Here is a 26,969-nt window from a genome sequence, read left to right as displayed (position 1 = left end):
AGATGTGCGCCGACCCGGAAGTGGAAACTGGAGCGGGGAAGAACTAGCTCCGAAGGCCCGCCGTGAAGGGGCCGGGGGAAGCCGTAGCCATGGCGGTGGCTGTGGCCATGGCGGGAGCCGTAACCGGGGCAGAGCTGGGCCCCGCGGAAGAACTCGCCAAACTCGAGTATCTATCTTTAGTGTCGAAGGTTTGCACCGAGCTGGACAATCACTTGGGGATCAACGACAAGGATCTGGGTGAGCCGGGGGAGGTCCCTGCGGCCTCCGGTTTTGGGGTGGAGGGAAGTGGAAGGAGAAGGGGATTGATGGGCCGAATGTGCGGGTCGGTGTGAACCTGTCTCTCTGTCACAGCTACTTGGGCCAGGGAACCTGCGGCCGTGGCCTACTCTAGAGAACCCTCCAGGCCGACCTGTTGGGAACCATTTCCTAGAGCTGTCAGTGAGACCTCAAGCGGCCAGCACCGCCTGCTTCTTTTGTTTTCTTCCAGCCCCAGATAATTAAACAGCGTTAACAGCAACAGCAGCCACTTGAGGAGGAGGGTGGGGAGGAGGAGGAGGAGGAGGAGGAGGATGTTAATGTTAATGGCAGACACTGGGTTCTCACTACATGCCAGATATGCTCAGTGTTTTACTTACTTTGTCGTATTTGGTCTTCATCCTATCCTGTGAGATAGTGTTATCTGTTTCTAAATTAAGAAAACAAGGCTCAGGATCACATATCAGATGTCAGTGAGCCTGGTCTGGAATTCAAGTATTTTGTAGTCCATTCCTTTAACTGTGCTCTTAACCATTCATGTTTAATACTGTCTCTCAAACACCAGTTATTAGATGTTTTGGGACAAACTGTACACGAAGAGAACCCACACCTAGGAAATGGAAAAGACTAGGGTCCTACAGCTAAGGCCACAGGCAGGTGGGGTGGGTCCTTATGAAGGTAAAGGGATGGATGGGGTCGAGAGCGTGAGTGGAGGGATGCTTCGTTCATTTTAACAGGAAGGAGGCCAGAATGTGGTTGTAGATGCAGGTGGATTTCATGATTGGTGGTAGGAAGATGAGGGAGAGGGTTCCAATTTGACTTTTTTTTTTCCTAAATGAAGATCAAGTGAAGTCATCAATTGGAGAGATGGAACGGAAGGGACACATAACAAAGAGGAGTCAGGGAGGTTAGATGTGTGACCTTTGGTAGGATACTTAGTTTCTCTGAAGTTGTTTTTCTCATCTATGAAATGGGAACGACACTGTGTTCTTCACAGTGTGACCATATAGCCCCTGGGAAGATGCCCTGTGTATTTTAGCTCATTTTTCTGTTGCCTATCATCAAAGTGTGCCTCTCCTGTGTCATTTTCCTCAGTCTCTTTTACATGATAATGAGGTGATATTGTTGTCAACTTGCTATCTATGTGGGTAATATGTTCATTCAGCAAATGTTTATTGTGCTAGGGGATTAGGAGTACAGTAGAGAACAGGATAGATTCCTTTGGTCAGTGAGCTTACGTTGTTTCTCTCTTTTAAACTACGGTGTACTAATGCCTTGGCCCCTTTTAGGGGAAACAAAGTTGTGAAGACCAAAACTACCCCGCCCCCGACTTCACAGGCCAATTCCAAGTCCAGGTTGTCACCGGCTACAGATTGGACGTTCCAACCACCCACTCCTTGGGTTTGATTAATTTACTAGAGCAGCTCACAGAACTCAGAGAAACATTTTACTAACTGGTTTATTATACAAGGATAAAACTCAGGAACAGCTGAATGGAAGGTGTGTGGCAAGGAGAGAGGCGCTTCCATGCTTTCTTGAGGTCCCCACTCTCTCCAAATCTCCATGTGTTTACCAGCCAGAAAGCTCTCCAAACCCTGTCCTTTTGGGTGTTTATCGAGGCCTCATTAGGTAGGCCCAGTTGGTTAAATAATTGGCCATGAATGACTGAACTGTCTCCAACTCCTCTCCCCTCCCCCAGGTCAGAGTGGGGCTGAAAGTTCCCAGTGTTCTGGCTGGTTTCCCTGGCAACCAGCACTCATCCTCTAGTTACCTAGGGGCTTTCCTAAAGTTGTCTCAGGAACATAAAAAACTTACTCTCTGCTCTTAGGAAATTCCAAGGGTTTTAGGAGCTCCATGCTGGGGATGAAGACTAAATATATATTTCTTCTGATAAATCACAATATCACACTGTTAAACACAGAATTTCAAAACCAGTAACATTAAAAATACTAACATTTGAAAAGCATGATAGATAGACAGTATTGTTTTGTTGAAACTAAGTTGCCAGAGTTGGTTTTAATAACAAAAAGGTATATATTTACTTCTTTTGTGTTTTATTTGCTGACTTGATTCTTTTGATTTTGACCGATTTTTGATAGTTCGATGAATTTAATGATGCCCTCATATAATTCTGAAAATTTAAAAATCCTTGTTAATGACGGCTGCAGCGTGAACATGCTGCTGCCTGCTTTAGGATTGGCTCTTTTGAGCATTGTACGACTAGCACCATGTGACTAGTTCTCTCTGCATTCCTCTAAAGAATCTGGGCTCTGAAGTCAGATTTCTGGGTTCCAGTCCTGGTTCTACCTATTATTACTGGTTGGGTCAGCATCTCAAACCCTCAGCCTCCTCATCTGTAAAACAGGGACCATAATGGTACCTGCTTCTGAGAGTTGTTGTGAGCACTAGGAGGATAGCCCATGTGAAGCACTTAGCATAGTGCCTGGCATGTAGTAGATGTTCGAAAAGTCTTAACCATTGGCGTTTTTGTTATTAACTTGTTATTTTAAAAAGCTTGATGGCATCTGGCTTTCACTTAATGTCATAAAAAAGGTAAAGCCAAATTTCAGCATGGAAATGGTATATAAGTTTATAAGTTAGTTACCCAGATCCTCCATGTTGTTATTATTTGTTAGGATTAAAATCCAAATGAAATCATTAAAATTTTCTTATAGGACCTTACAGTGTGAGGCTTGTTGTCTCAGCCTATCATAAAATGCACTTTTCTCCTGAAAGTCTCTTAATAAATATTCCTAATATTAGAAATGTCAAGAACTAGGTAGGTTTGTAGAGAAAAATCTGGGGGTGACGGGGCGAGTGACTCACCAACTTGGAAATTGTACTATCCAGCAGCTGCCTGGCTGTCATGTATAGATCAGATGTGTCCTTTCAGAAACTTTTGTTTTGTTTTGTCTTAATATATTTTCATTAAAGTGTAGTCAGTTTACAATGTTGTGTCAATATCTGGTGTACAGCACGATAACTTTAGTCATATAGGAACATACATATATTTGTTTTCATATTCTTTTTAACTATAAGTGACTACAAGATATTGAATATAGTTCCCTGTGCTATACAGTATAATCTTGTTGTTTACCTATTTTATTTATAGTAGTTAGTATCTGCAGATCTCGAACTCCCAATTTATCCCTTCCCACCCACTTCCCCACCCCGTAACCATAAGTTTGTTTTCTATGTCTGTGTCAGAAACTGTTGAAAGCGTCCTGTTGCGTGTGTGTGTGTGCACATGCGCGTACTCGCATGGGCTCATGCTCTTGGACGTGGTTACCCGAGAATCTCTATGGCAGTGTGCACAGCTAGTAGTTCCATAAGAAGAGAGTATAGGGATCTAGGATAAGGAGGTCTTCCTCCCTTAGATGCGCTCAAGGGCCTGGTGAGCCATTTTGTGGTGATACCTTCTCTTCATTTATGAAAAATTAAGTAGAACATACATGGGTAAACTCGGTAGTCTGAATTCTTTCTTTACCCTTACTGGCTGGTGGTCTTCAGTTTTTATGACTGCTGAATAGCCTAGCCGATTTTCTTTTTAACATACTTGAAACTAATTTCTTGCTCAAGTCTCCCATTTTTCTTACTTTAATCCCGTTTCTCATTTGCAGCTGAATTTGTAATCAGTCTTGCTGAGAAGAATATCACCTTTGATACTTTCAAGGCTTCTCTGGTCAAAAATGGTGCAGAATTCACGGTATGTGTATCTGGAGACCGCTGTTTTATTTTAATGTCATTTTTGGATTTAAATGTTGATACCAATCAAATAAACCATTAAGTGTGTGATGTTTTCATGCCACTAAGCAGTGGCGGTGTAAGTGAATTTCCTGTGACACCTTTCTAGGAAAATGGGGCAGGATTTCTGTTATTAAGTCTTTATGGGTGTTTACATTCTTGTTCTGTGAATCAAAACAAGCGTCTAGGTTTAGGAGGTAGTTCCATGGGAAATAAAATAGTTAAAGGGAACTAAATTACTTTTCCCCACAAAAAGCTTTCTCTGCGGCTACTTTACTAGGTTCATGCCACATCGGATTGGCATTCTATGCTTTGTTTGTTCCAGTTAGCTCATTTCTGGTGCAGAACCACCCTTTTCTAAAGGACACCCCTTTTCTTAATGTTTTTAAGCTCTGATCCAGAAGTTAATGATTTTTGTTCTCCTTCTTTTCAAAGGATTCTCTCATTAGTAACTTGCTGCGTCTCATACAAACCATGCGGCCTCCAGCAAAGCCTTCCACTAGCAAAGGTAAGCAGAGCCTCTAACTGAGCTTCGTCTCCAGAATGGTTTAGATTATGAGCATCCTGTAAATTGCGTTTCTTTCCCTTGCAGCAGCTGCTGAGCAAGTAAATGTTCTAGTAAAATTTTTTCAAATTGACTTAAAACAAAATTAAAATTATAAAACATAACCAATCAAAAGACTACTGATGCACATCCCCCAACCACATGCCTTGATACTTTGATGAGCGTTTCATAATCAGGGTTTAGATTTTTTTTTTTTTTAGAAATTTGAATTACGTTTATAGTCATGTATATGAGTAATATGTAGAAAAACGTTCTGTTTTTAGTTTGATGTAAATCTAGTGTTGAAGGTCTTTTATTAACCATTAAGAATATTAAATCTCTTTCTCTCTTTTTTTTTTTTTATACCTCACGCTCTTTAATGAAACAAGATCCAGTTGTTAAACCCAAAACTGAAAAAGAAAAGCTGAAGGAACTCTTCCCAGTCCTTTGCCAACCAGACAACCCTTCCGTCCGGGTACTGATGCCGTCCTGAGAACATCTGCTGTAGCCGCGTGATCCCCCCTCCTCATTCTTTTTCTTTGTTTCGTTAGTTACCAATTTTAAGTTTGTCTTCACTGTAGCATATTTGTCAAAGTGAAAGTGTTTGGTCACTCCTTGAGCATATGCTATGTATGGAATAGTGTTAAAGGGTTCAGAGAATGATATTTGAGGGAAATAAGTTTGGAATTGTGGGAAGCAGTGATTAGGGGTATGAAATAGGTATGAAATAATTTAAGGATCTGGAACAGATGCCTGATGTGCAAAATTAGATTTTTCTCCCTCTATTGCATATCAGAAGTCTTATTTTTGAAGTGTTTTGATTTTTAAATTTCATTTTAGTGAGTATTTATGGAGTACCTACTATGTGCCACGTATTGTTCTAACTACCACGGTACAGTAGTGAACAAAACAGACTAGAGTGTCTGCCTTTTTGGAGATTACATCCTAGTATTTGGGCAGGGGCAGGAAGTAAACATGTAAACTCCTCTAGTGAGGAGGGGACAGGCAATACATGACTAAGTAAGTGTATGTTATAGCTGACAGTGATAAGAACTATAGATGAAATAAAGAAAAGAACTACGGATGAAAGAGGGAAGGGAGTGTAAAGGGAGAGTTGCTTTTTAAGATTTTTGACGTCTGTTTTCTGTTTATAATCATTACTTGCATGGTTTCATGGGAGGAGTGATGTCTAATTGACTTCCATGGGCTTGTATTAAGGACAGAGGAAATTTGTGAAGTGTAGAAATGAGTTCTAAGAGCCTTTGCTCATTCTTTCTTCCTCTATCTCAAATCTCTGTCCCCTTCTGCCTTCTTCATGTAAGTAGTCAGTAATGTAGGAGCTGTCAGATTTGTAGATGTACCTGAAGTACAGATTCTTGAGTGACTTTTGTTGTCTCCTCTCCTCCTAACTTTGCTGGCTTCTGCCCCTGTAGACCATGCTGGACGAGGATGATGTGAAAGTCGCCGTGGATGTCCTGAAAGAACTAGAGGCCTTAATGCCCAGCGCAGCAGGCCAGGAGAAGCACAGAGACGTTGAGCACCGGTTTGTCCTTAGTGTCCTGTCTTTTGGAAGTTTAGGATGTGGTGATAGTTGAATTCTGAGCAAGTTTACAGAATCTAGACTGGCCTTGTACCATATGGTTGAATCTGTTTTCATTAGATAAAGAATATTTATGCATCAAATGCTAAGATGTTCAAAAGATAGAAATCTGGGTTGAAAGAAGCTGAGTGTGTTTGTGGCCTCCTCCATTATTGGCCTGCAGGGATGTCATAGTTATTGAAACTCTAAATCAGTTTAGCATTTAGTGGGTACCGACCACATGCATGGCACTGTGCTGGGTGCTTGGGGAGGCAAAGATGAAACTGGGCTGGTTACTTTTTCAAACAGGCATTTGTTGATTTGTTAGGGACAAGACAAAGAAGAAGAAGCGGAGCCGGAGCCGAGAGCGTGAGCGAGAGCGCGAGCGCGCTAGAGATCACAAGCGTAGACACCGGTCCCGCTCTCGGTCACGTTCCCGGACCCGGGAGAGGAAGGGCAAGTCCAGGTACATGTCCAGGAGCAGAAGTCAGAGTCCCCCCAGAGACCGGAAGGACCGAGACAAGTATGGGGAGAGGAATCTGGACAGATGGCGGGATAAGCATGTGGACCGCCCTCCCCCGGAAGAGCCCGCCATCGGGGACATTTACAACGGGAAAGTTACCAGCATCATGCAGTTTGGATGCTTTGTGCAGCTGGAGGGACTCAGGTAATGGCTGGTGCTCTTCTTCCATACCAATGAAGAGCAGAATTTCTTTTATCACTGGGGATTTTTACTTTCTATAAAGTTATTGTAATTAATGACACTTAAGTCAAATCAGCCATATCAGGTTGTTGGAAATTGACTTTTTATTTGAAATGTCATAGAGCCATTTATTCCTCCTCTGCCTTTGGGAGATCTGCCCTTTTCCTTGTTGAGACAGATGAGAATTTGTTGTCCTCTACCCCAATGTCTTTTCTTTTAGAGGTGATAATACTATTTTATCGTTTGACCAGCTTCTTGAAACTTTCCTGTTGAGTTTAAGACCTTTTCCTTTTATTCAGTTCCAACAAGGGTGGAACATGTTTGAAGAAAAGGTATTTTAGGCACGTTCCAGATGTTTCTGACTCTCCCTTAGGAAGCGGTGGGAAGGCCTGGTGCACATCTCTGAGCTCCGACGGGAAGGCCGTGTGGCCAATGTGGCTGATGTGGTGAGCAAAGGCCAGAGGGTCAAGGTCAAAGTGCTGTCCTTCACCGGGACCAAGACCAGTCTGAGCATGAAGGTAGGTGAGATATCCAGCTGGTTTCCACATCGGATGGCCAAGGACACATGAGAGGGCAGCAAGTGGGCTGTCTCCCTTGTTTTTGTGCCTTAGGATGTGGACCAAGAGACTGGTGAAGATCTAAACCCAAATCGACGACGGAATCTTGTCGGGGAGACCAACGAGGAGACCTCTATGAGGAATCCGGACAGACCCACCCACCTCTCCCTCGTCAGTGCCCCGGAAGTAGAGGATGACTCACTGGAACGCAAGCGCCTTACCCGCATCTCTGACCCCGAGAAGTGGGAGATCAAGCAGGTTGGGCCAGTTGCTTTTATGGCCACATAGTCGTTCAGCATGTAGCATGGTGGTTAGGAGTGCAGGCCCTGGAGCACGATGGCCTGCGGTGACTTCTGGCCTCTTAGCAGCTGTGTGACCCTGAGCCAGCTTCTGCTACCTCTTTGTGCCTCAGCTGCCTCCTCTGTAAAACAGGCCAGTGGTGGCATTGTGGGGATTAAATGAGTTGATAGAAGTGAAGCTCTTAAGTTAGTGCCTCCGTGTGGTTAAGTGCTGTGTAAACGTTCGTTCTTGTTTTCATCATTTGTCAGTGAACAGCAAAACCCCAGTGTGCCAGGCCATTGTGCAGATGCTACAGAGATGAATCTGTCATGGTTCCTACACTTGAGGAACTCAAAGTCCAGTGGAGGGGACAGATTGAAACAAATATCTTTGACGGTTTACATTATTACATGATAAGGAATGTGCGGAGTGCTGTGGAATCAAGGGAAGAAGCAGATAACACTTCTGGGCATGAGACCCTTGAGCCATGCTTTTGGGCGCCATGTTGTCGTAAGGATGGGATATAATGATGTTTGAAGCCCTGCAGTCATGGGTCAGAGGAGGAAAAAGTGGTTTCCTACATGAAACCTCTGTCCTAACTCTCTTACAAAGGAAGAGTTTTGATCCCAGCAGGTGACAAAGCTTTCTTCTGTCCTTTGGCTAGATGATTGCTGCAAATGTCCTCTCCAAAGAAGAGTTTCCAGACTTCGATGAAGAGACTGGCATTCTTCCTAAAGTGGATGATGAAGAAGGTAACTAGCCATTTAGCTGGAGCAGGATAGTGGATCCAGATGACAGCTGGCAAGTTGAGCCATTGGATGGGGTTTGTTTGTAGTTTAACTCAGTGGTTAAACTCATTTGCTTCTTGGGTCTCTTTCATCTCTCAAAGAACAAGGGTCTATTTATGATGGAAGCGAAAACTCATTTTTCTGATAAATGTTTATGTGTTGTTACACTTACTGCTTATAATCAGTTTTTAGGATCTAAAAAGTTATCATTGTATTTTGGGGAGTGACTTTGGTCTCATAGTCTTAGTAATTGTTCTGTAAACTCTGAATCCACTTAGATTACTTCTGAGTTGCCCTGGAAACAATTTTTAACTCAGCCCAATGACAATTTTTAAAAATTGTGAAATAAATTCTCTAATAAAGTGCATATAGCTTATGTAACAATAACAAATGAACACCCACATAGCTACCACCCAGTTAAGTAGAACGTTACCAGCACCTCTGAAGCCCTTAGGTTCCATGCTCTGACTAGATCTTCCTCCATCCTCTTCTGGGTAACCACCATCCTAAAGTATGTGTTAATTATCTTCCTGTTTTTCTTAAGTGTTTTACCATCTACTGTGTATCTGTCCCTAAACATTGTATTATTTAGCTTGTCTGTTTTTGAACTTCTCTTTTTTTTGATTCACTACCATTCTTTTGATACTTATTTATGTTGATTTTTATAGTTACATTATGTTAGTTTTCACTGCTGGAGAGTGTTTCTGTATATAAATGTACCATAATTTATCGATTTTGCTTTTGATGGGCATATGGGCTGATTTCTGAGTTTTTGTTTACTTTTACATATAGTACTATAATGAAATTTCCCTATTTGTCCCTTAGTGCACATGTGCAAGACAATCTTTTTTTCCCTAAATATACAAGAGGAGAATTGCTGGGTAGTAGGAAATGTGCTTGTTCAACTTTGCCACATTGTTTTCTAAAGCTTTTGTACCAATTTACACATCTCTGGTAAGTGTAAGTGAGTTCCTCTTGCTCCACATCCTTGTCAACATTTGGTATTGTCTAGCTGTCCAACTTAATTTTTTTTTTCACAGCCTGTTGTGGGTCAAGAGTTATTCCATATGGGGAGGAGGGTATAGCTCAGTGGTAGAGCATGTGCCTAGCATGCACAAGGTCCTGGGTTCAATCCTCAGTACCTCCATTAAAAAACAAAATCAAAAACCTAACCAACCCCCCCCCCCAATGTTACTCCATATGAAATCGGATGGCAAATGCCTTAGTACCATTTAGAACATCAGACAGCATTTTTCCAGAGGCTTAACTTATTTTGAAAGAAGCTCAGCTCAGTTCTTGGGCTGGAGCACAATGCCCTAGAGATGGCTGAGGGGTGGGGGAAACAGTCACCTGTATTAGAGTTTTGACCTTGGGAGCTATATTTGACAAAGATCCTTGATGCCTGTGGAGAGTAAGTGTTTTGATAAAGCGATAGATCATTCCTCTCTTTTGTTTTTGGCTACTTGTTTAGATGAGGACCTTGAGATCGAGCTGGTTGAGGAAGAGCCTCCGTTCCTGAGAGGGCACACCAAGCAGAGCATGGACATGAGCCCTATCAAAATCGTTAAGGTGAGAAACGCTGGGACTCTAACCTGGACATGTCAAGTGAACTTCTTTTCCTAAAGTAACAGTTCAGTTTTTTGGAGCTGTTTACTCAACTCACCACAGGAGGGAGTATTGACTGTTGGTCAGGGTCTAGAATATTTTTGTTTTAGAGGGAGATTGACTTGGCTTTGTTGCTTTTGCCTTTTTAATTCTTTTGCTCTCATTTTAGTGTATTTTGGGAGGAAGCAGCGATGAATATGAGTGCTTGCTACCATCACGGCCCAGGCCTTACCACTTAAATCATTACCTTGCAGACTCAAAGGCAATTTTGAAGGGTTCACTTGACCACTGGGGCCCCGGATGGAAAGTGTAGCACTCGGTGTTGTGGAGAGCATAGCTGTGAGGAGAATTTATGGCAAAGTTATGATAAAATTTTAGTTTTGGAAAGGTTTGAAAATCTCCTAGCCCAGTTGATGCTTATAATCCACCCATGTGTCCTTCTATAGTGTTGCTCCCACATGGGCTTCTCATGTCTGCTTGACATTGTTGGTGACAGAATTCATCAGTTCTTAAAGAGACCCATTCCGTCTTCAGAGCGATCTCATCAGTAGTTCATTCTTCTTTAGGCAGAGCTGAATATGTCTTACTGAGGGATCTACATTGGTCTTAATTTTAGTTCTTGGGACTGTACAGAAGAATTCTTATCCTCATCTTTTTCTCATATGTCCTCTCTCTTGGAAGTGGTTCTCATCTTCAGGCCAAAGATCCCCGGTTCCTTCAGTGATTGATCATTGTCCTTGTTCATTTTCTCTGAACGTGCTACTGTTTATCCATTTCTTAGTCTGGTATGTTGATATGAACTTTCTTCCAGGAGGGTCTCATTTTTTAGATTCGAGTGGCTTAACATCTGCATTTTATTTCCCGGATATTTAATGCCTGCTGAGATCACATTCTGATGTTGCTTTGTCCTCTGTTGCACTAGAACCCAGATGGCTCCCTCTCTCAAGCAGCGATGATGCAGAGTGCCTTGGCTAAAGAAAGGAGGGAGCTCAAGCAGGCCCAGCGGGAAGCCGAGATGGATTCTATTCCCATGGGACTCAATAAACATTGGGTTGATCCTCTGCCTGATGGTAGGACTCTTGGAAGGGTTGTGGGGTGGACTCCCCCCCGACCAAAAAAAATCTGAACCTTCATATACACAGGGAGAGGGCAGTACCAGTACAGACCAAAGGTTTAGCCTTGGCTTTGGTGATTTGGTTTTTCCCTTCAGTTAGAGCATGTTTTTTGTTTGTTTTGTTTTTTAAATGTTTTGGTAACTGTGGTCACATCATTAGACTGGTTGAGTTTTCTTCTGGATAACTTTAAAATTTTCATTCTAAAGATAATACTTTGCAACTTCTCTTTTCATATAATTCTTTGTGTAGTAAATATTAACTGTTGGATACCTTTAGCACAAGTACTTATTACTTGTGTTGGGTAATTGGGGATTTAGATGTAAAGAAAACAGACATGATCCCTGCTCTTAGGAAGCTTATAGTTTAGTGGGGAAGATGGATATTAATCAAATAATTACCAAATAATGAATTAACTAAATCATGACCAGTGCTATATGAAGACGTACAGGAAGTGTAGTTGGCTATGGTGGCTCACTTCCCTGGGAAGGATGAGACCTGAAAGATAAAGAGGACTTAGTCTGTCAAAAGGAATGGCAACGGGAGTGGGGGACTATATTCCAGGCTGAGCTTGTGCTGAGGCTGTGAGATGGGAAAGAAGACTTGTGTGGCTGGAATAGAAAGAACTGAGTGACAGAGTGAGGTCTGGCTGCCAGGATTTTGTAGCTGGAATTAGGAATCGGGGCTCAGTTCTAAGGTTCACTGGAAAGTGCTGCAGAGTTCTGCTCAGGGGAGTGGCGAGATGAGAGTTGCATTTCTGAAGGATTATTTTTGGGTCTTGCAGAATGGATTGGATGGGGCAAGAGTAGACACGTGGGATGAATTAGGAGGCTTTTATAATAGTTCAGAGGAGAAAGATGGTGGCTTAAACAAGGAGGTAGCAGAGAGGAGTGATGTGCTGGAGAAATGTGATTTGTTGAGTGTTGGGGAGGGGGCAGTGAGGTGGTTTGAGGATGGTAATTAAGCCCCCTGTTTCCCTTTGCAGCGGAAGGCAGGCAGATTGCTGCCAACATGAGGGGTATTGGGATGATGCCCAATGACATTCCCGAGTGGAAGAAGCATGCCTTTGGGGGCAACAAAGCTTCTTATGGAAAAAAGACCCAGATGTCAATCATTGAGCAGAGAGAGAGCCTGCCCATCTACAAACTGAAGGAGCAGCTGGTCCAGGTGAGACGCCCTTCATGATGTACTGGTGGGGACTTGGGGTCTTTTCTAAAAGGAGGATGACATGTTGTAATTTAAATTAGCACATTTGAAGTGGCTTTTCCATAGGGGATAGGAAAAAAAACCAGGACATCTCTAAGTACTTAAAAATATATATATTAGTCTACTCATTTTTTTTCCTATGGGAAAATAAATCTGAACTGGGGATCCTTAGAGCAGGTACAAGTGGGCAGAGTATTGTGTTGCACAGACTAACAGCTCTGGTCAATTAAAAAAAGTAGAGGTGCTTGACTTCCCATTGAGGCAAGTCTGCTTCAGATTCCATTTTCTGGAGATCTGATTTAAGACCACTGAACCTTTCTGAGGTAACTGAGTTTACTAGTTTTCAGCAGATTCTTTCAATGATGTACATATACAAGCAAGTACAAGTATATATGTACACACAGTGACATTATGTGTTTCACATGTGCTGTGTGTGTTTCTAGATGGCAGCATATTATATACACCATTCTGCATCTTGCTTCAGTGATATAGCTCAGCATTGGTACCTATTTCTTTTTCTTTTTTCTAATGCTCTGTTATGTGGATGTGCTCTGTGTGTTAATAGACATGTATGTTGATGGTTGATGGCAGTCCTTTGCTGTTATAAACAGTGTAGAAATCAGATGACTCTGGAGGGTAAAGTACAGGAGATTTAGGAGTGGCAGTAGAAAAGAACACTGTATCTTTTTTATTTACTACTGAATTTTTTAATCACGTGCATGTCCTACTTGAAAAAACATATATATGCGTATATAAAATATCAGGGCTATCTGGGTGATAGTTGTGCTTTTAAAGTCATCTTGTGTTTTTATGAATTTAAGAAAACCAGTAAGTTAAAAATAAAAAACTTAATCTGAGTCAGTCAGAAAAAGAATACTCATGAATTCTAAAGTTTTTAATTTGTTATACATACAGTTAAAATCGAAAAAGCATTGCCCATAGAAAATCACCGTTAATATTTTTTCTATGCATGATTAAAAATAACTTGAACCCCGATTATCATCTTACATATGTGTACTGTTGTGTCCCCCTTCTCTTTTAGTGTTAGAACATAGTCAGTTATTTCACTCCCGAGTGATGCGTGGCAAATTTTAATGACCGTATTTCTCTTCGGTTGCTTTCAGGCTGTCCATGACAATCAGATCCTGATTGTCATTGGAGAGACAGGATCTGGGAAGACAACGCAGATCACTCAGTACCTGGCGGAGGCAGGCTACACTTCCAGGGGCAAGATTGGATGTACCCAGCCCAGGAGAGTAGCAGCCATGTCGGTGGCCAAGAGAGTGTCTGAAGAGTTTGGTTGTTGTTTAGGCCAAGAGGTAAGTGGGTGGTGAAGCTCTTCTGGAAATGTCTGAAGAAAGTGTAAAGGCCCAGATCTCTTCAGGTTTCCGCTGAGGGAGAGAAGGTTCTCATTGTCATTATTGGTCTGTTCAGGATCAAGTCCAAGGCAGATTTTACTGTGAGGAAATCCCTGTACATCTTTGTCAAATTTGATCTATTAAGATTATGGGTGATAGTCTGGGCCAAAATCTTGCCTGGAGATTGCAAGGAGAGGTTTGTGTCTTAAGGTTTTCGGCTTCTGTTCTGCTTTAGGTGGGGTACACCATTCGCTTTGAGGACTGCACTAGCCCCGAGACAGTCATCAAGTACATGACAGACGGGATGCTGCTCCGAGAGTGCCTGATTGATCCCGACCTCACTCAGTATGCGATCATCATGTTGGACGAGGCCCATGAAAGAACGATTCACACCGACGTGCTCTTTGGGTTGTTGAAAAAGGTAACCAGGTGCTTTTTGGCGACCCTTCTTTTACCTGTTGGGAACTGAGTTCTGAGAATTGGATTTGAGTTCCTGTGCCTTTTTGAGTGGTCCTTTTTTCAGTAAGGCACATTGCATTTCCCTTTAGACAGTTCAGAAACGGCAGGACATGAAGCTGATTGTCACCTCAGCCACCTTGGATGCAGTGAAGTTTTCTCAGTACTTCTATGAAGCTCCCATCTTCACCATCCCAGGTCGAACATACCCAGTGGAAATACTGTACACAAAGGAACCTGAAACAGATTATCTGGATGCCAGCTTGATCACTGTCATGCAGATCCATTTAACAGAACCACCAGGTAGGGGGAAAGAACATTTTTCCCTCTTAGATCTGTTGACGGTACTATGGCCTTTGCTTAGAACACATACACAGTTAGAAAGTCAATTCATACTCCTGTTCTCCTCTTAGGTGATATCCTGGTCTTCCTGACTGGTCAGGAAGAGATTGATACTGCTTGTGAGATCCTGTATGAAAGAATGAAGTCCCTGGGACCTGATGTTCCAGAGTTGATTATCCTCCCAGTGTACTCTGCTCTTCCCAGTGAGATGCAGACCCGAATCTTTGACCCAGCTCCACCTGGCAGCAGAAAGGTAACAGACCCTTGTTCTCTGAAACCATGTGGTGTCTGCAGCTGGCCCTAATGGAGATTGCTTAAGGTGTCTGTGAGTCTTGTTTAGTATGTTTTAGAAAGTAGTCCAACCAATTCAGTTTGTTAAGGACTGAGGGTCTTGCATGTGACTCCTATTCCTCTTTTTCTACTTGTGGCAAATATTTTTTGAGTATCTACCAGACTTCGGGGTGAACACCAGGGCTGCAGTCTGAGGACAGGCTTCTGTCTGCTGTGGGGCACCCAGCAGTAGACTGGCCTTTAATATGTAGTGTGAAAGTGCTGCTGGGTTCCCGGGTGGGGGAAGCATCCAACCCAGTGTGTAACCCAGCCCAAACTACTCACAGGAAGTATGGGTCTAAGCTCGTCCGGAAGAACACGTGGGTGTCATCTAGGCAAGAAGGGCGGGAGGACATGCACTCTGAGTAAGCAGAAGAGCCTGTGATAGCCTAGGAGTGAGAGAGTGTGGTCACTTCAGGGAGCTACGTAGTTCCAGTAGCTGGAATTGACTGTGTGATTGTATGTATGAGACAGTGGGAAAGGAGACAGATGGATTTAAAAATAATAGCTCTACTGGGATATAACTGACTTAAAAATTTTTTTAAAAAGGGGGTGGGTATAGCTCAGTGATAGAGAACATGCTTAGCATGCACGAGGTCCTGGGTTCAATCCCCAGTACTGCTATTAAAAAAATTTTTTTTAAATAATTTATATACCATACAATTGCCCCTTTAAAGCATACAATTCAGTACACTTTAGTATATTTACAGAATTCTGTAGCCATTAATTACCATTATCAGTCATTAATCATTAACCATTAACCACTACAGTTAGTTTTTAGAACAATTTTATCACCCCCAGAAGAAACCCTGTACCCTTTAGCAGTCATCCCCCCATTAACCCCTCTGCTCAGCCCCTCAGAACCACTAATGTACTTTTTCTTTCTTTTTTTTCTTTTAACAAAGGCACAGGATCTCGTGCACACTGAGCACATGCTCTACCACTGAGCTATAATCCCTCTGCCCCCCACGCCGCTTCCCCGCCACTAACCTACTTTCTGTCTCTACAGATCCAGCGATTCTGGACATTTCATATAAATGGAATCATAATATGTGATCCTTGTGGACTAGCTTCTTTCATTTAGCATGTTTTCAAGTTTCATCCATGTTGTAGCACATAGTACTTCATTTCTTTTTATTGTCGAATAATATTCTCTTGTAGAAAAGAATATACCACATTTTGTTTATCCATTTATCAGTTAATGGACATTTGGATTGTTTCCACATTTTAGCTAATATGAATAATGCTGCTATGAACATTTGTTTACAAGTCTTTGTGTGGACATATGTTTTCATTTCTCTTGAGTGTATACCTAGGAATGGAAGACAGATGGGGTTTTTTATTGAAATGTAGTTGACATATAATATTATGTTAGTTTTAGGGGGCACTACAAAGTGATTTGACATTTGCATGCATTCTGAAATGATCACCATGATAAGTCCGGTAACCATCTGGAAGACAGATGGATTTGAATAATATTAAAGAGTTAGAATGGTCAAGACATAGTGAGTGCCTGGAGGAGGAGGGAAGGGCAGGGGTGGGTGGTCAGGAGTAACTACCAGGTTTCTGGCTTATGCAGCTAGATGGAAGGTGGTGCTGAAGAGGGAAATGAGGAGGAGCAGGTTTCAGGGGAAGATGGTGATTCCTGTTCTGTTTTGTTCCTGATGGTTGCACTTTTCTCTAAGAGGGCTTCTGCAGCTCTGTGGCAGTAGAAGCCTTTCAGGGCCAGTATAATGCTGGCATGATGCTAGATGTTCTGGTGCCTCCTAGCAGTGATTTTTCTGAGCAGTTGTGTTTTATTGTTTGAACCTCTGGGTGGAAGAACAGTGTCAGTGCCAAGCTGAGACCAATAATCTTCTAGATCACACATCCTGCTGCATACACACAAACCGTGAAATTCCTCTGCCACCTCGTGGCTCATTTTATGATCAGAAAAAAAAAGTCTCCCTCATGTTCCACATACACAAACAGCCCATTTTGTAGTCCAGATGTCCCCGTGGGGGAAGGAAAATCTCATTTTGCACTGGCACATGTGATGCCAGGAACTCTGCTTTTCCAGGGTGCTAGACAATTAAAATTGTAGTAATCAACACTGGATCTAGAAAATGAGATATTAGCCATTTGCACCAAATGAAATTGGCTTTGATTGGCCGCTGCTTCTTCCTATTCCACTTCTCTCAGTTACCACCCACTCCCCAACCTAACCCATTAGATGAAGGCACCTCCCCTTCCGCCCATTGGAGGCCAAACTGAGATTAAGTGCTATCTAGTCATCTAGAGGGGGAGAGATCTGCCAATCCTTTGAACAGGTGTCTGAGTTCAGAAGTCTCATTTCACGCTCAATCCATTTGTGTCCCTCTTGCCTGTAGGTTGTGATTGCTACTAACATTGCGGAGACATCACTGACTATTGATGGTATTTACTATGTGGTGGACCCTGGATTTGTGAAGCAGAAAGTTTACAATTCCAAGACGGGGATCGACCAGCTTGTGGTGACTCCTATTTCTCAGGTTTGGCAGCTTCTACAGACAGCTTTTCTGAAAATCTTGGTTAGGGCCTTTCTGAAATTTATTATGGTTTTGTGTTTTGAACTTTACTGTTTTAAGACACTGAGTGCTTTCTTGAGATAAAGGAGATTTTTTGTTGTTTGCTTTTAATCTTTAGAATAGTGTTTCAACATTAAAATGCCCCATAAAACTGGAACTTAAGAAAAAAAGGAATTGAATCCTAGCACCTTAGATTATCTAATTTAGGTGGTAAGAACATATTTTTTTAAATTACTGCACTTAGCCACACATATCTGCGAGAGTAATAATTCATGAGGTGATAATGTGTTTCTTTGGTAATTATGGAATAATTTCCTGCCTAAGTCATATTTGAAAATGAAAACCTGATCATCCCTTTTGAGGGCAGTTTGGCCACAGTGTATCCAAAATTTAAAAGTTTATTTCTTTAACAGTTCTGCCTCTAGAAATATATCTGAAAGTTAGAAATGATTGAACACATATCTAAAGGTAATGGAAAAGGATGTTCACAGAAGCATAGTTTATGTTAGAGGGAACCTGGAAAAATTCTAAATGAGCTCCAAAAGGAAAGTAGTTTAATGAAATATAGTAAATTCATGCCATAGAGTGTCATATGACATTAACATGGTGGTGTGTATCTATATTTAATGACATAAGCATATAACTGTGCTATGTTATTTGAGAGATGTGGACTACAAAATAGCATGTGTAGTATAAGCCAATTTTTATTTAAAAATAGATGATGTGCACTTGTGCATAGTTACGTGAATGTGCCTGCGACTGAAAGCGTATAGTCAAAATGTTAGCCAAGGTTATTTCTCAGTGGTGCTGCTGATTACTGTGCTGATGGGTGAAGCGATTTTTTTCCTTATACTTTTATGTATTATCTTAATGTTCTATAAAAGGCGTGTATTACTTTCATAATCTATAAAACCAAAAGGCTGTTTTCATTTTGAAACTTAAGTAATAATAGGTAACACTTGCAGGGAACTTACTAGGTGCCAGGCACTGTCTCAGGTACTTTTACATACCTGAACTCATTACATTCTCACGTTGAACCTTTGTGGCATTTGTCATTATTATTCTCGTTTCACAAATGAGACTGAGAGTGAGAACGGTTAAGTGACTTACTCAAGGTTACATAGCTGGTGGAGCCAGGATTTAAACCTGGGTGGTCTGGCACCAGTGAGTGTGTGCTCTGTACCAGTTCTTCATGCAACTCACAGTGATGGAGAAAGTAGCTACATCTGCCCTCCTTGATTTGGTGAAACATCTGTAGAATGCTGTGAGATCTGCCACGGTGTGTGACTGCTGCCTGCCTTTAAGTGGGTAGTGACCTTTCAGACTCCATCCGTTGGTTTGGAGCCAGCATAGGAGTTTGTAAATCCTGATACTGTTTATAAGACAGATGGTTTTGTCAGAAAATGGGCCTCTTCAGTTTGCTGTTCACTGTTTCCTAGCAACCTAGGACTAAACTACATTTTTTTTTTAATTGCAAAAATTAACGCCCCTCTCCTTTAAGCACAGAAGTGACATTGCATTATTTTGGAAATTACTTACTCCTACTACCACGACTGTCATCATTTTGATGTTTTTCTTGCCCATTTGTTTCATGTTTGTTTCAGGTTGCGATTCTGGTAGTGTAGTAAGTATGCATTTTTGATTAACTATTTAATTTCATTCATTTTAAGGTAATATATGTTCAGTATTGGATATTTGAGAAAGAAAATAGAACTCATCTGTAAACCTACCATCACAGTTAGCCACAGTTAACATTTTTGATTATTTTTTTCTAGTTTTTTACTTCTGGCCGTTTGTATATATGCATTAAGATTTTAAAATTTTTCTTACAAAATTAATATTCCATTGTTTGGCAGATTGCCTTTTCACTTATGTGAGTGTACATTTCCTTCTATTCATTGAGTATCTCAAACCTGATTTTTAAAATAGCTGCAAAGTCATTCACTGGTATAATTAACATTATATTTATTTAGTTCGCTTACATTTTTGGTCATCACTGTGGGCTTGGGGCTTTGTCGTTTTGTTTTATGCTTTCTCATTTATGTTGTGCCTCACTATTTTGAAGGTTTATTTCTGTGGTCTATACAATGTTTCTTCTGTTCACTTGCTTGTATTTGCCTCACTTGAACAAACTTTCCTGACATGCTGAGTGTTGGAGGTGATAAGAGCATTAGTAGTCTTGGAAATGGTTCTAAAGTAAGTGAAGTAAACTCCATTTCAGATTTTACCTGTTGCTGAGTACCCCCACTTTTTAACAGATTTCCTGGGTAAAGCTGTTAAGCCATGTTTAATAGATGCGTACTTTTACGTTACTTGCCCATCCTTCTAGGCTCAGGCAAAGCAACGAGCTGGCAGAGCTGGGAGAACAGGCCCAGGAAAGTGTTATAGGTTGTACACAGAACGTGCCTACCGGGATGAAATGCTGACCACCAACGTGCCAGAAATCCAGAGGACCAACTTAGCAAGCACAGTGCTCTCGCTCAAGGTAGAAATCACTGTCTGTCTTGTTAGAATGGGTTAGTGGAACAGTCCAAGCCTGTGGCCTTAGCAAATGAACGTCAGTTTTATGAACCTTGTTAAATACTTTAGTAACTTCATGGAACCAGTCCCTTGAGTGGAACACGAATAGCTGTGATAACAGCTTCTCCACCAAGGGTCTGGGGCTAAATTGGCATGTGTGCTGTGACATGTTTTTCTTGCCGTCATAACCAGCAGGATATTTGGTTATAACAGATTTTAGTTAGGGGCATTTTCTAACAGGATATTAGAAAAATCCTATCAGTGCCAAACTGGACAAGCTCGTTTTCCTCAACCCTTTAACTTTCAGATCCAGTTCTGTTCTTTTAGAGCAGAAGCAAAACCCCCAGTCCAAAAACTTTGCAAGGGGACTGTCAGTACAGGTTTCATACTGGCCCCCTGGGGGCTTGGTTTTCATTCTGAATCAGCGCTCTTCCTCTCTCGGTCCCCAGTGAGGACCTTCATTCTCTTTTGGCAGAGGAGCCGCGTGAGTAATTTCCTACATGATGGCATCCCCACTCCCTGCCCCCCACACTGATGCTACCCTGGAGCCCTGGCACTTGACTAGTGCAGAGTGCTCTGCTATAATTTATTATTCATTCCCTGTGAGAGATGCTAAAACAGAGCTTCAGAAAAAACCTGCTCCAGTCTCTGGAGTGAGAACAGAGAGGCATCTGTGGCTCAAACTCCTGCTCTGAGCTGTGTGTCCTTGGCAAATTTATCTGCTCGGCCCTCTGCTCTGTATTCTCCTCTCAAAAAGGGGGGCTGTTAGTAGTCTGTTGTGAGGATAAATGAGATAATGCAGGTAGAGGCACTTGGCACAGTGCTTACTGATTGCTAACATAATTCCTTGTAGTTCTTACTCACACAGTAAGCATTTGTTGAACACCTGCTGTGTTTATGGTCACTATCACTTTATGGGAAAGAAACAGAAAGCTTAGGTCCTACCACATTACCCTTTATACACACTTGGATAGTGCATAGTTCATTTGTTTCTTTTGTTCATCAGATTAGCTAACAAATGTATCAGATGCCAGGCATGCAATTGCACTGTCCTGGTTTTGTATCCATGTGTGTCACCATTGTGTACTCTGAGAGCAAGGGCCATATCTTAGTCATCTTTATATCCCTGCCACCTAATGGTACAAGACACTTCCTGGATGCATGGTGGAAATTCTGTATGTGAGAGGCAGGACAAGCTGGTTATTTTCTTTCTTTCTTTTTTTTTTTTAATTATGATAAAATACACATGACCATTGTGACCTTTTAAAAACATACAGTGGCATTAAGTACATTCACAATGTTGTGCGGCCATCACCACCATCCATTTCCAGAACTTCTTCATCAACCCAAATAGAAACTCTGTACCCATTAAACTAAACTGTTCCTTCTCCCCCATCTCCTGCCCCTGGTGACCACTCTATGTTGTCTCTATGAAACTGCCTATTCTAGGTGCTTCATATAAATGGAATCATACAATATTTGTCCTTTTGATCTGGCTTATCTTATTTAGCATAATGTTTTCAAGGTTCATCATGTTGTGACATGTGTTCGAATTTCATTCCTTTTTAAGTGTGAATAATATTCCACTGTGTGTGTGTGTGTGTGTATATATATACATATGTTTATATATATATATATATATATGATTCGATGTATTTTTTGTTTATCCATTCATCTGCTGATGGACATTTGGGTGGTTTTTACTTTTTAGCCATCGTGAATGATGCTGCTATGAACATTAATGTACAAGTGTCTGTTTGAGTCCCTGCTTTCAGTTCCTTTGGGTATATATCTAGAAGTAGAGTTGCTGGGTCATTTGATAATTCTATGTTTAATTTATTGGTGAATCACCAAATTGTTTTCCACAGTGGCTGCCTCATTTTACATTCCTACCAGCAGTGTATGAGGTTTCCTATTTCTCTGTATCTTGCCAGCACTTGTTATTTTCTGGTTTTTGTTTTTGTTTTTAATTATTGCCATCCTAGGGGGTATGGAATGATATCTCACTGTGGTTTTGATTTGCATTCCCATAATTACTAGTTATGTTGAACATCTTTTCATGTGTTTATTGGCCATTTTTATATCTTCTCTAGAGAAATGTCTGTTCTCTGCCATTTGTTAATTGTTGTCTTTTTGTTGTTGAGCTGTGTGTACTGTTATTCTGAGGGAGTGTTTTTTCAAGTTTCCTGAGAAAGTATATGCTTTCTAACAGTCTTGACTTTTGTGTGGCCAGCCCTGGAGGTTACTGCTAATCTTGCTGGTGGGTTCCTATTTGCAATTGAAGAAATAAGAGAGAACGTGACAGGTAGTCTTCCTCTGTGTTAACACCGGTGAGGCTGACCCTCCCAGCACACACTTTTCTTCCCTTGTGTTCTAGGCCATGGGCATCAATGATCTGCTGTCCTTTGACTTCATGGATGCTCCACCAATGGAAACCTTGATCACAGCCATGGAGCAGCTGTACACACTGGGGGCTCTGGATGACGAGGGCCTGCTTACTCGCCTGGGCCGCAGGGTAGGAAACAGACCTAACTTCGGTGCTTTGGGAAAGATTCCCTGGCTAGCCTTCCATACTCTTTGTTTTGTGTTAAAAAATCAAGTCCCTGGATGAGCTTTGAGTAGAATTCTAAATACTTGTTTTTAACCTGGATTTTCCACTATCACTTAAAACTATTTCTTCACAGGAAAAAGAATTCTATGTAGTCAGTTTTACTTCATGATACATGAGTGAGTCTAGCCTTAATTTGAAAAGATGTCTGCAAAATTCCTACCTACCCCAACAGTAGTTATATTCTTGGTCACATCCATTTTGTTGAGGTGTATTTGGGAAATAAAAGAAAACATTCTTCTGATAGAGCCAGACATCCCACATCACCGTGCCTGGGTAAACCTCCTGTGGTCTGTTACCCACTCTGACCAGTGTCTCAGGTGGTGACTCCAGATGGCTCTTCCACAGGGAGGCAATTGTTGTTTCTTCTTCTCCCTCTAGATGGCAGAGTTCCCTCTGGAGCCGATGCTGTGCAAAATGCTGATCATGTCTGTGCATCTGGGCTGCAGTGAGGAAATGCTGACCATTGTGTCCATGCTGTCAGTGCAGAACGTCTTCTACAGGCCCAAGGTAGGGGTTCCGATAGGGGTCAGGTGAAGTAGGGTGAAATCAGCCTATTGCCACTGCAGTGCTTAATGTGGACACTTGACGGGGCCATGTAGGGCTCCCTGGAACTGCTGGATGTTCAGTTAGTCGCTGAACTAGAGGAAAGTCATCCTCTCCCCACTGCTTGCAGGATAAACAAGCCCTTGCAGATCAGAAGAAGGCCAAGTTCCACCAGACTGAAGGGGACCACCTCACCCTGCTGGCCGTGTACAACTCCTGGAAGAACAATAAGTTCTCCAACCCGTGGTGCTATGAGAACTTTATTCAGGCTCGTTCTCTGCGCCGGGCCCAGGACATTCGCAAGCAGATGTTAGGCATAATGGACAGGTAACGTCTGGGGACTTCTCATGTTTGAGTTGTACCTCCTTGAATGCATGTCGGATGGTCTCTGTGTACCCGTGAAGCTGTCAGCACCTGTACTCCTACTCCTCACGTACCTCGTTTTCTCTGGCTTTTCCATCTTTGTTGTGTTCCTCCCCCAGTAAGGATGCGGCTGAGAATCATTTCAGAAAGTTCCTAAGCGGAGGATGATTTGTTAGTTGTTGAAAATGCTCTTTGTTTACAAGCATCTGCAGCATTATCAGTTGGGTTGAATTATAACTTAAGCAAAGCATCTGGCTCTTACGGCATCCGTCCATCTAGCCCACTGTGTAGAGCTGCCCTCGTAGTACACTTAGGGCTGGACGGAGGGCCCTGGTGCCTACTCTGGGGATCCCAGGAAGGGGGTGTTGATGGAACTTCTGAAAGCAGAGTAGTCTCACATCTTTGTCCTTTCATGATTTATTCTCCTGATAGACACAAGCTGGATGTGGTCTCTTGTGGTAAGTCCACAGTTCGAGTGCAGAAGGCCATCTGCAGTGGATTCTTCCGGAACGCTGCCAAGAAAGACCCGCAGGAGGGTTACCGGACGCTGATTGACCAGCAGGTGGTCTACATCCATCCTTCCAGTGCTCTCTTTAACAGACAGCCCGAATGGTAGGTGAGCAGGCCCAGGTCTGGAGGCCGTTTCGGGCAGAGAGAACTTGTTAATCTCCTGGTCCTTTGTGTCTTTGTCTTCACCCACCCCTCACCCCCAGCACTTCCTCTTCTAACATTGCTTATATTTCTAGAGCAGAAGAAGCATGAATTAGACAAAATATCAGGCCCTTTTGAGAGAAAGTCATAGGGATAAGAGCTGGAAAGGATCTTAGAGGTCATCTAGTGAGGCGGTTAAAAATTCTTTTTTCAAGCAGCATTAAAAAAAAAAAAAAGGAATCTTACCCACCCTAACATAAAACCGTTTCGAAACCACTGTGCCCCTGTGGCAGAAGAGGGTTGGAGATGTAGAGTCTTGGCAGCTTGGCTTCCCCCATCCCCTTGTGGCAGCCGCCAAGGTCCTCTTCAGGGCCCTAGAGGTCTGTGGAGACAGCCTGGAAAACCACCCTCTCATGTCACAGAGCAGGAAACCGAGGTCCAGAGAAGGGGTGTGATTGGCTCCACGTCAGTTAACTCGTTGGAACCGGCAGCTTTCTTGTGCTGAGAGGTGTGCGGGCTCCTCAGTATTGGGCTGTGGCTGTCATAAACAGAGCCTGCAGTCTCCATGGGTCAGGCAGGAGAGGTAAGAGGATAAAATGCAAGCTCCACTGAGGCCCCCAGGGACTAGGGTGACCGTGGAGCAGGGCCTGTAGCAGAGGCTTGAGCCCTGTCTCTGTCCCCGCTCAGGGTGGTGTACCACGAGCTGGTGCTGACCACGAAGGAGTACATGCGTGAGGTCACCACCATCGACCCCCGGTGGCTTGTGGAGTTTGCTCCAGCCTTCTTCAAGGTCTCTGACCCAACCAAGCTAAGCAAGCAGAAGAAGCAGCAGCGCCTTGAACCCTTGTACAACCGCTACGAGGAACCCAACGCCTGGAGAATATCCCGAGCTTTCCGGCGGCGCTGAGAGGCAGGAGTCTGTTTGCCTCTCCTGCAGCAGTGGGCCAGTGCTTGGCCTCGCTCTTATTGATAAAAAGCTGGTTCTGAGGATACAGCTGTCCAGTGACTGAGTATCTTAACTGGGCATTTCCTAAACTTGACTCTCTGTTTCTTCCCTGGTGGTGAAATAGAAACAGGAATTTATGCCTGATTTGACCAGAGCCTCCAGGCCCCACCACCCCAAGGCAGTGGGGCTGGCCAGGGCTCACAGCCAACATGGGGGTACATTGCGTCATCTCCAAGAAAGGGGCAACTCCTGCAGCCCTAGGATGGGGAAGAGGAGTCAAGAGCATCTGACATCTGGGCTTGATTAGGGCCTGGATGCCCTAGCTGGTACTCTCTGGAGGACGGAGCCATGAAGCTCGCTGAAAGTGTTGGCCCCACTTCCTGCCCCTGTCCAGCCCCTGTACTTTTGCATAATCTCTTGGAAATATTTATTTTCTTAAGGAAACAAAAATGGTTTTCTGTGGCTATTTCTTTTAGCTGAAAGCTTAGGATATTGGAATGGGCTCAGGGTGGGGAGATATAGTATCTGGCTTTGGTGAAGAGTCCCCTGAAACCAGAACCTGGGGCCTCTTTGGGCTGGGAGGTGACACACAGCCAGACCTCCAGTCTTACCGCTTAGCACCAGCGCTGGCCCAGCCCCGTCGTGGACTGCCCGTGATCACCCACACCCTCTGCCCAGGCGCTCTGGTCTGGGCACCTGAGTGGTTGCAGATGCTGCGTGTGGAATGCAGAAGGCTCTCCCTGGCTGCCTCTCTGGCCTGTCACACTAACAGCGTGGAGTGTGTCCTATTTCCTTTTGAAACATGCAAGGAACAACACAACTCTGTTTTGTTTTTGTTTTTATCCCCTTGAGGTCTTTAACAAAGGGCTTTTTGGTCAAAGCCTTCCCTCCTCAACCCCAAACTGAAAAGCAGCGTAACACCTCTCAGAGCCTCTGTGCTGCCCAGTGTCTGTGTCCTGCCCGTGTACTTGGGCGTTTTCTCCCAGCATTTGGTTCGGGAGTGGCCACCTCCAAGTGCCACTCTCACATTTCCTGAGGAGGCTCTGGACTGGGAAGAAGAAATGCTGCCAGGCCGGGCAGTGGAACTTCTGGAAAGTTAGTCTTATCAAGAACTCTGTACCCTACGTTATGGCCCGCACTGCCTCCCACCTCCCCACACCAGTAAGTTCTGAAATGAGGTAAGTACTAGAACTGCTGCCCCACAGCAGCACCCCAGGCGCTAAGAGACCACATGACGTACTAGGTTGTAAGGAGTGTAGGCTGTCTTTGGGCAGCAAACCAACCACCCTAAAGACATGATTCAGAAACAGTCCAGCAGTCTGCTAACCGTATGTCCCTACCCCTTTACAGAGCTGAGTTGAGCACCTGCGATTCTGAGTGTGCCTCTCAGGAAGCCCAGGTCAGCAGTTAAGGGCGGGGGATCTTTCCGTGCTAACCTTTAAGGCCTTATGGGGAGAGTGCAGGGGCCAACGGAGGAAACTGAAGGGGAAGCAGGGGCTGGGTACCCAGCTCCCCAGTCTTAATTCCAGTCCATGTCTCTCCAGTTTAGGAACAAATTCTGGGCTTGGCAGCCCATCTGTCCAAGCTGGGTGACCAGTACCGATGACCTAGGAACCTATGAGGTCATCACCCCCAAGGAAGAAGGTTTGGGTTTAAAGCTGAAGTTGAGAAGAGGATGTTTAACAGGCCAAGAGTGAGAGACAGTAGGCTGGTAATCTGGGCTAGGTGAGCAAAAAGGACCCCAGCTCTGTGGGTGTTCCTTGAACATCACCCCCAAGGGCTGGGGTCACTTCTCTGCCCTGACAGCAAGGCTGGAGTCCTGACCTTTTGACTGTCCATCAGGACATGGCACGTAGGCAGTATTGCTGAGCCTGAACGGAGGGAGAACGGGGCTCCTGGCCAAGATTGGGAAGGACTCGCCTGCTGCTCCT

General features: G+C 43.3%; 1 protein-coding gene across 1 annotated transcript; it reads left to right on the top strand.

Annotated features, from left to right (window-relative positions):
• DHX8 (DEAH-box helicase 8) lies at nt 1–25,488 on the top strand. The gene is made up of 23 exons (XM_010959573.3): nt 1–237; nt 3,876–3,961; nt 4,435–4,507; nt 4,933–5,018; nt 5,977–6,086; nt 6,451–6,789; nt 7,199–7,343; nt 7,437–7,640; nt 8,326–8,413; nt 9,921–10,018; nt 10,977–11,124; nt 12,152–12,333; nt 13,497–13,691; nt 13,966–14,151; nt 14,279–14,489; nt 14,600–14,781; nt 17,228–17,368; nt 19,734–19,889; nt 22,302–22,439; nt 22,914–23,042; nt 23,209–23,405; nt 23,874–24,053; nt 24,780–25,488. The coding sequence occupies exons 1-23, from the start codon at nt 90–92 to the stop codon at nt 24,997–24,999; spliced, it is 3,642 nt and encodes a 1,213-aa protein (XP_010957875.2). The 5' UTR covers nt 1–89; the 3' UTR covers nt 25,000–25,488.
• Nucleotides 25,489–26,969: the final 1,481 nt, after the last annotated feature.

The sequence above is a fragment of the Camelus bactrianus genome, chromosome 16, assembly GCF_048773025.1.
Source record: "Camelus bactrianus isolate YW-2024 breed Bactrian camel chromosome 16, ASM4877302v1, whole genome shotgun sequence".
NCBI classification, from domain to species: Eukaryota; Metazoa; Chordata; class Mammalia; order Artiodactyla; family Camelidae; genus Camelus; species Camelus bactrianus.
This window is presented reverse-complemented; position numbering and strand designations above follow the sequence as displayed.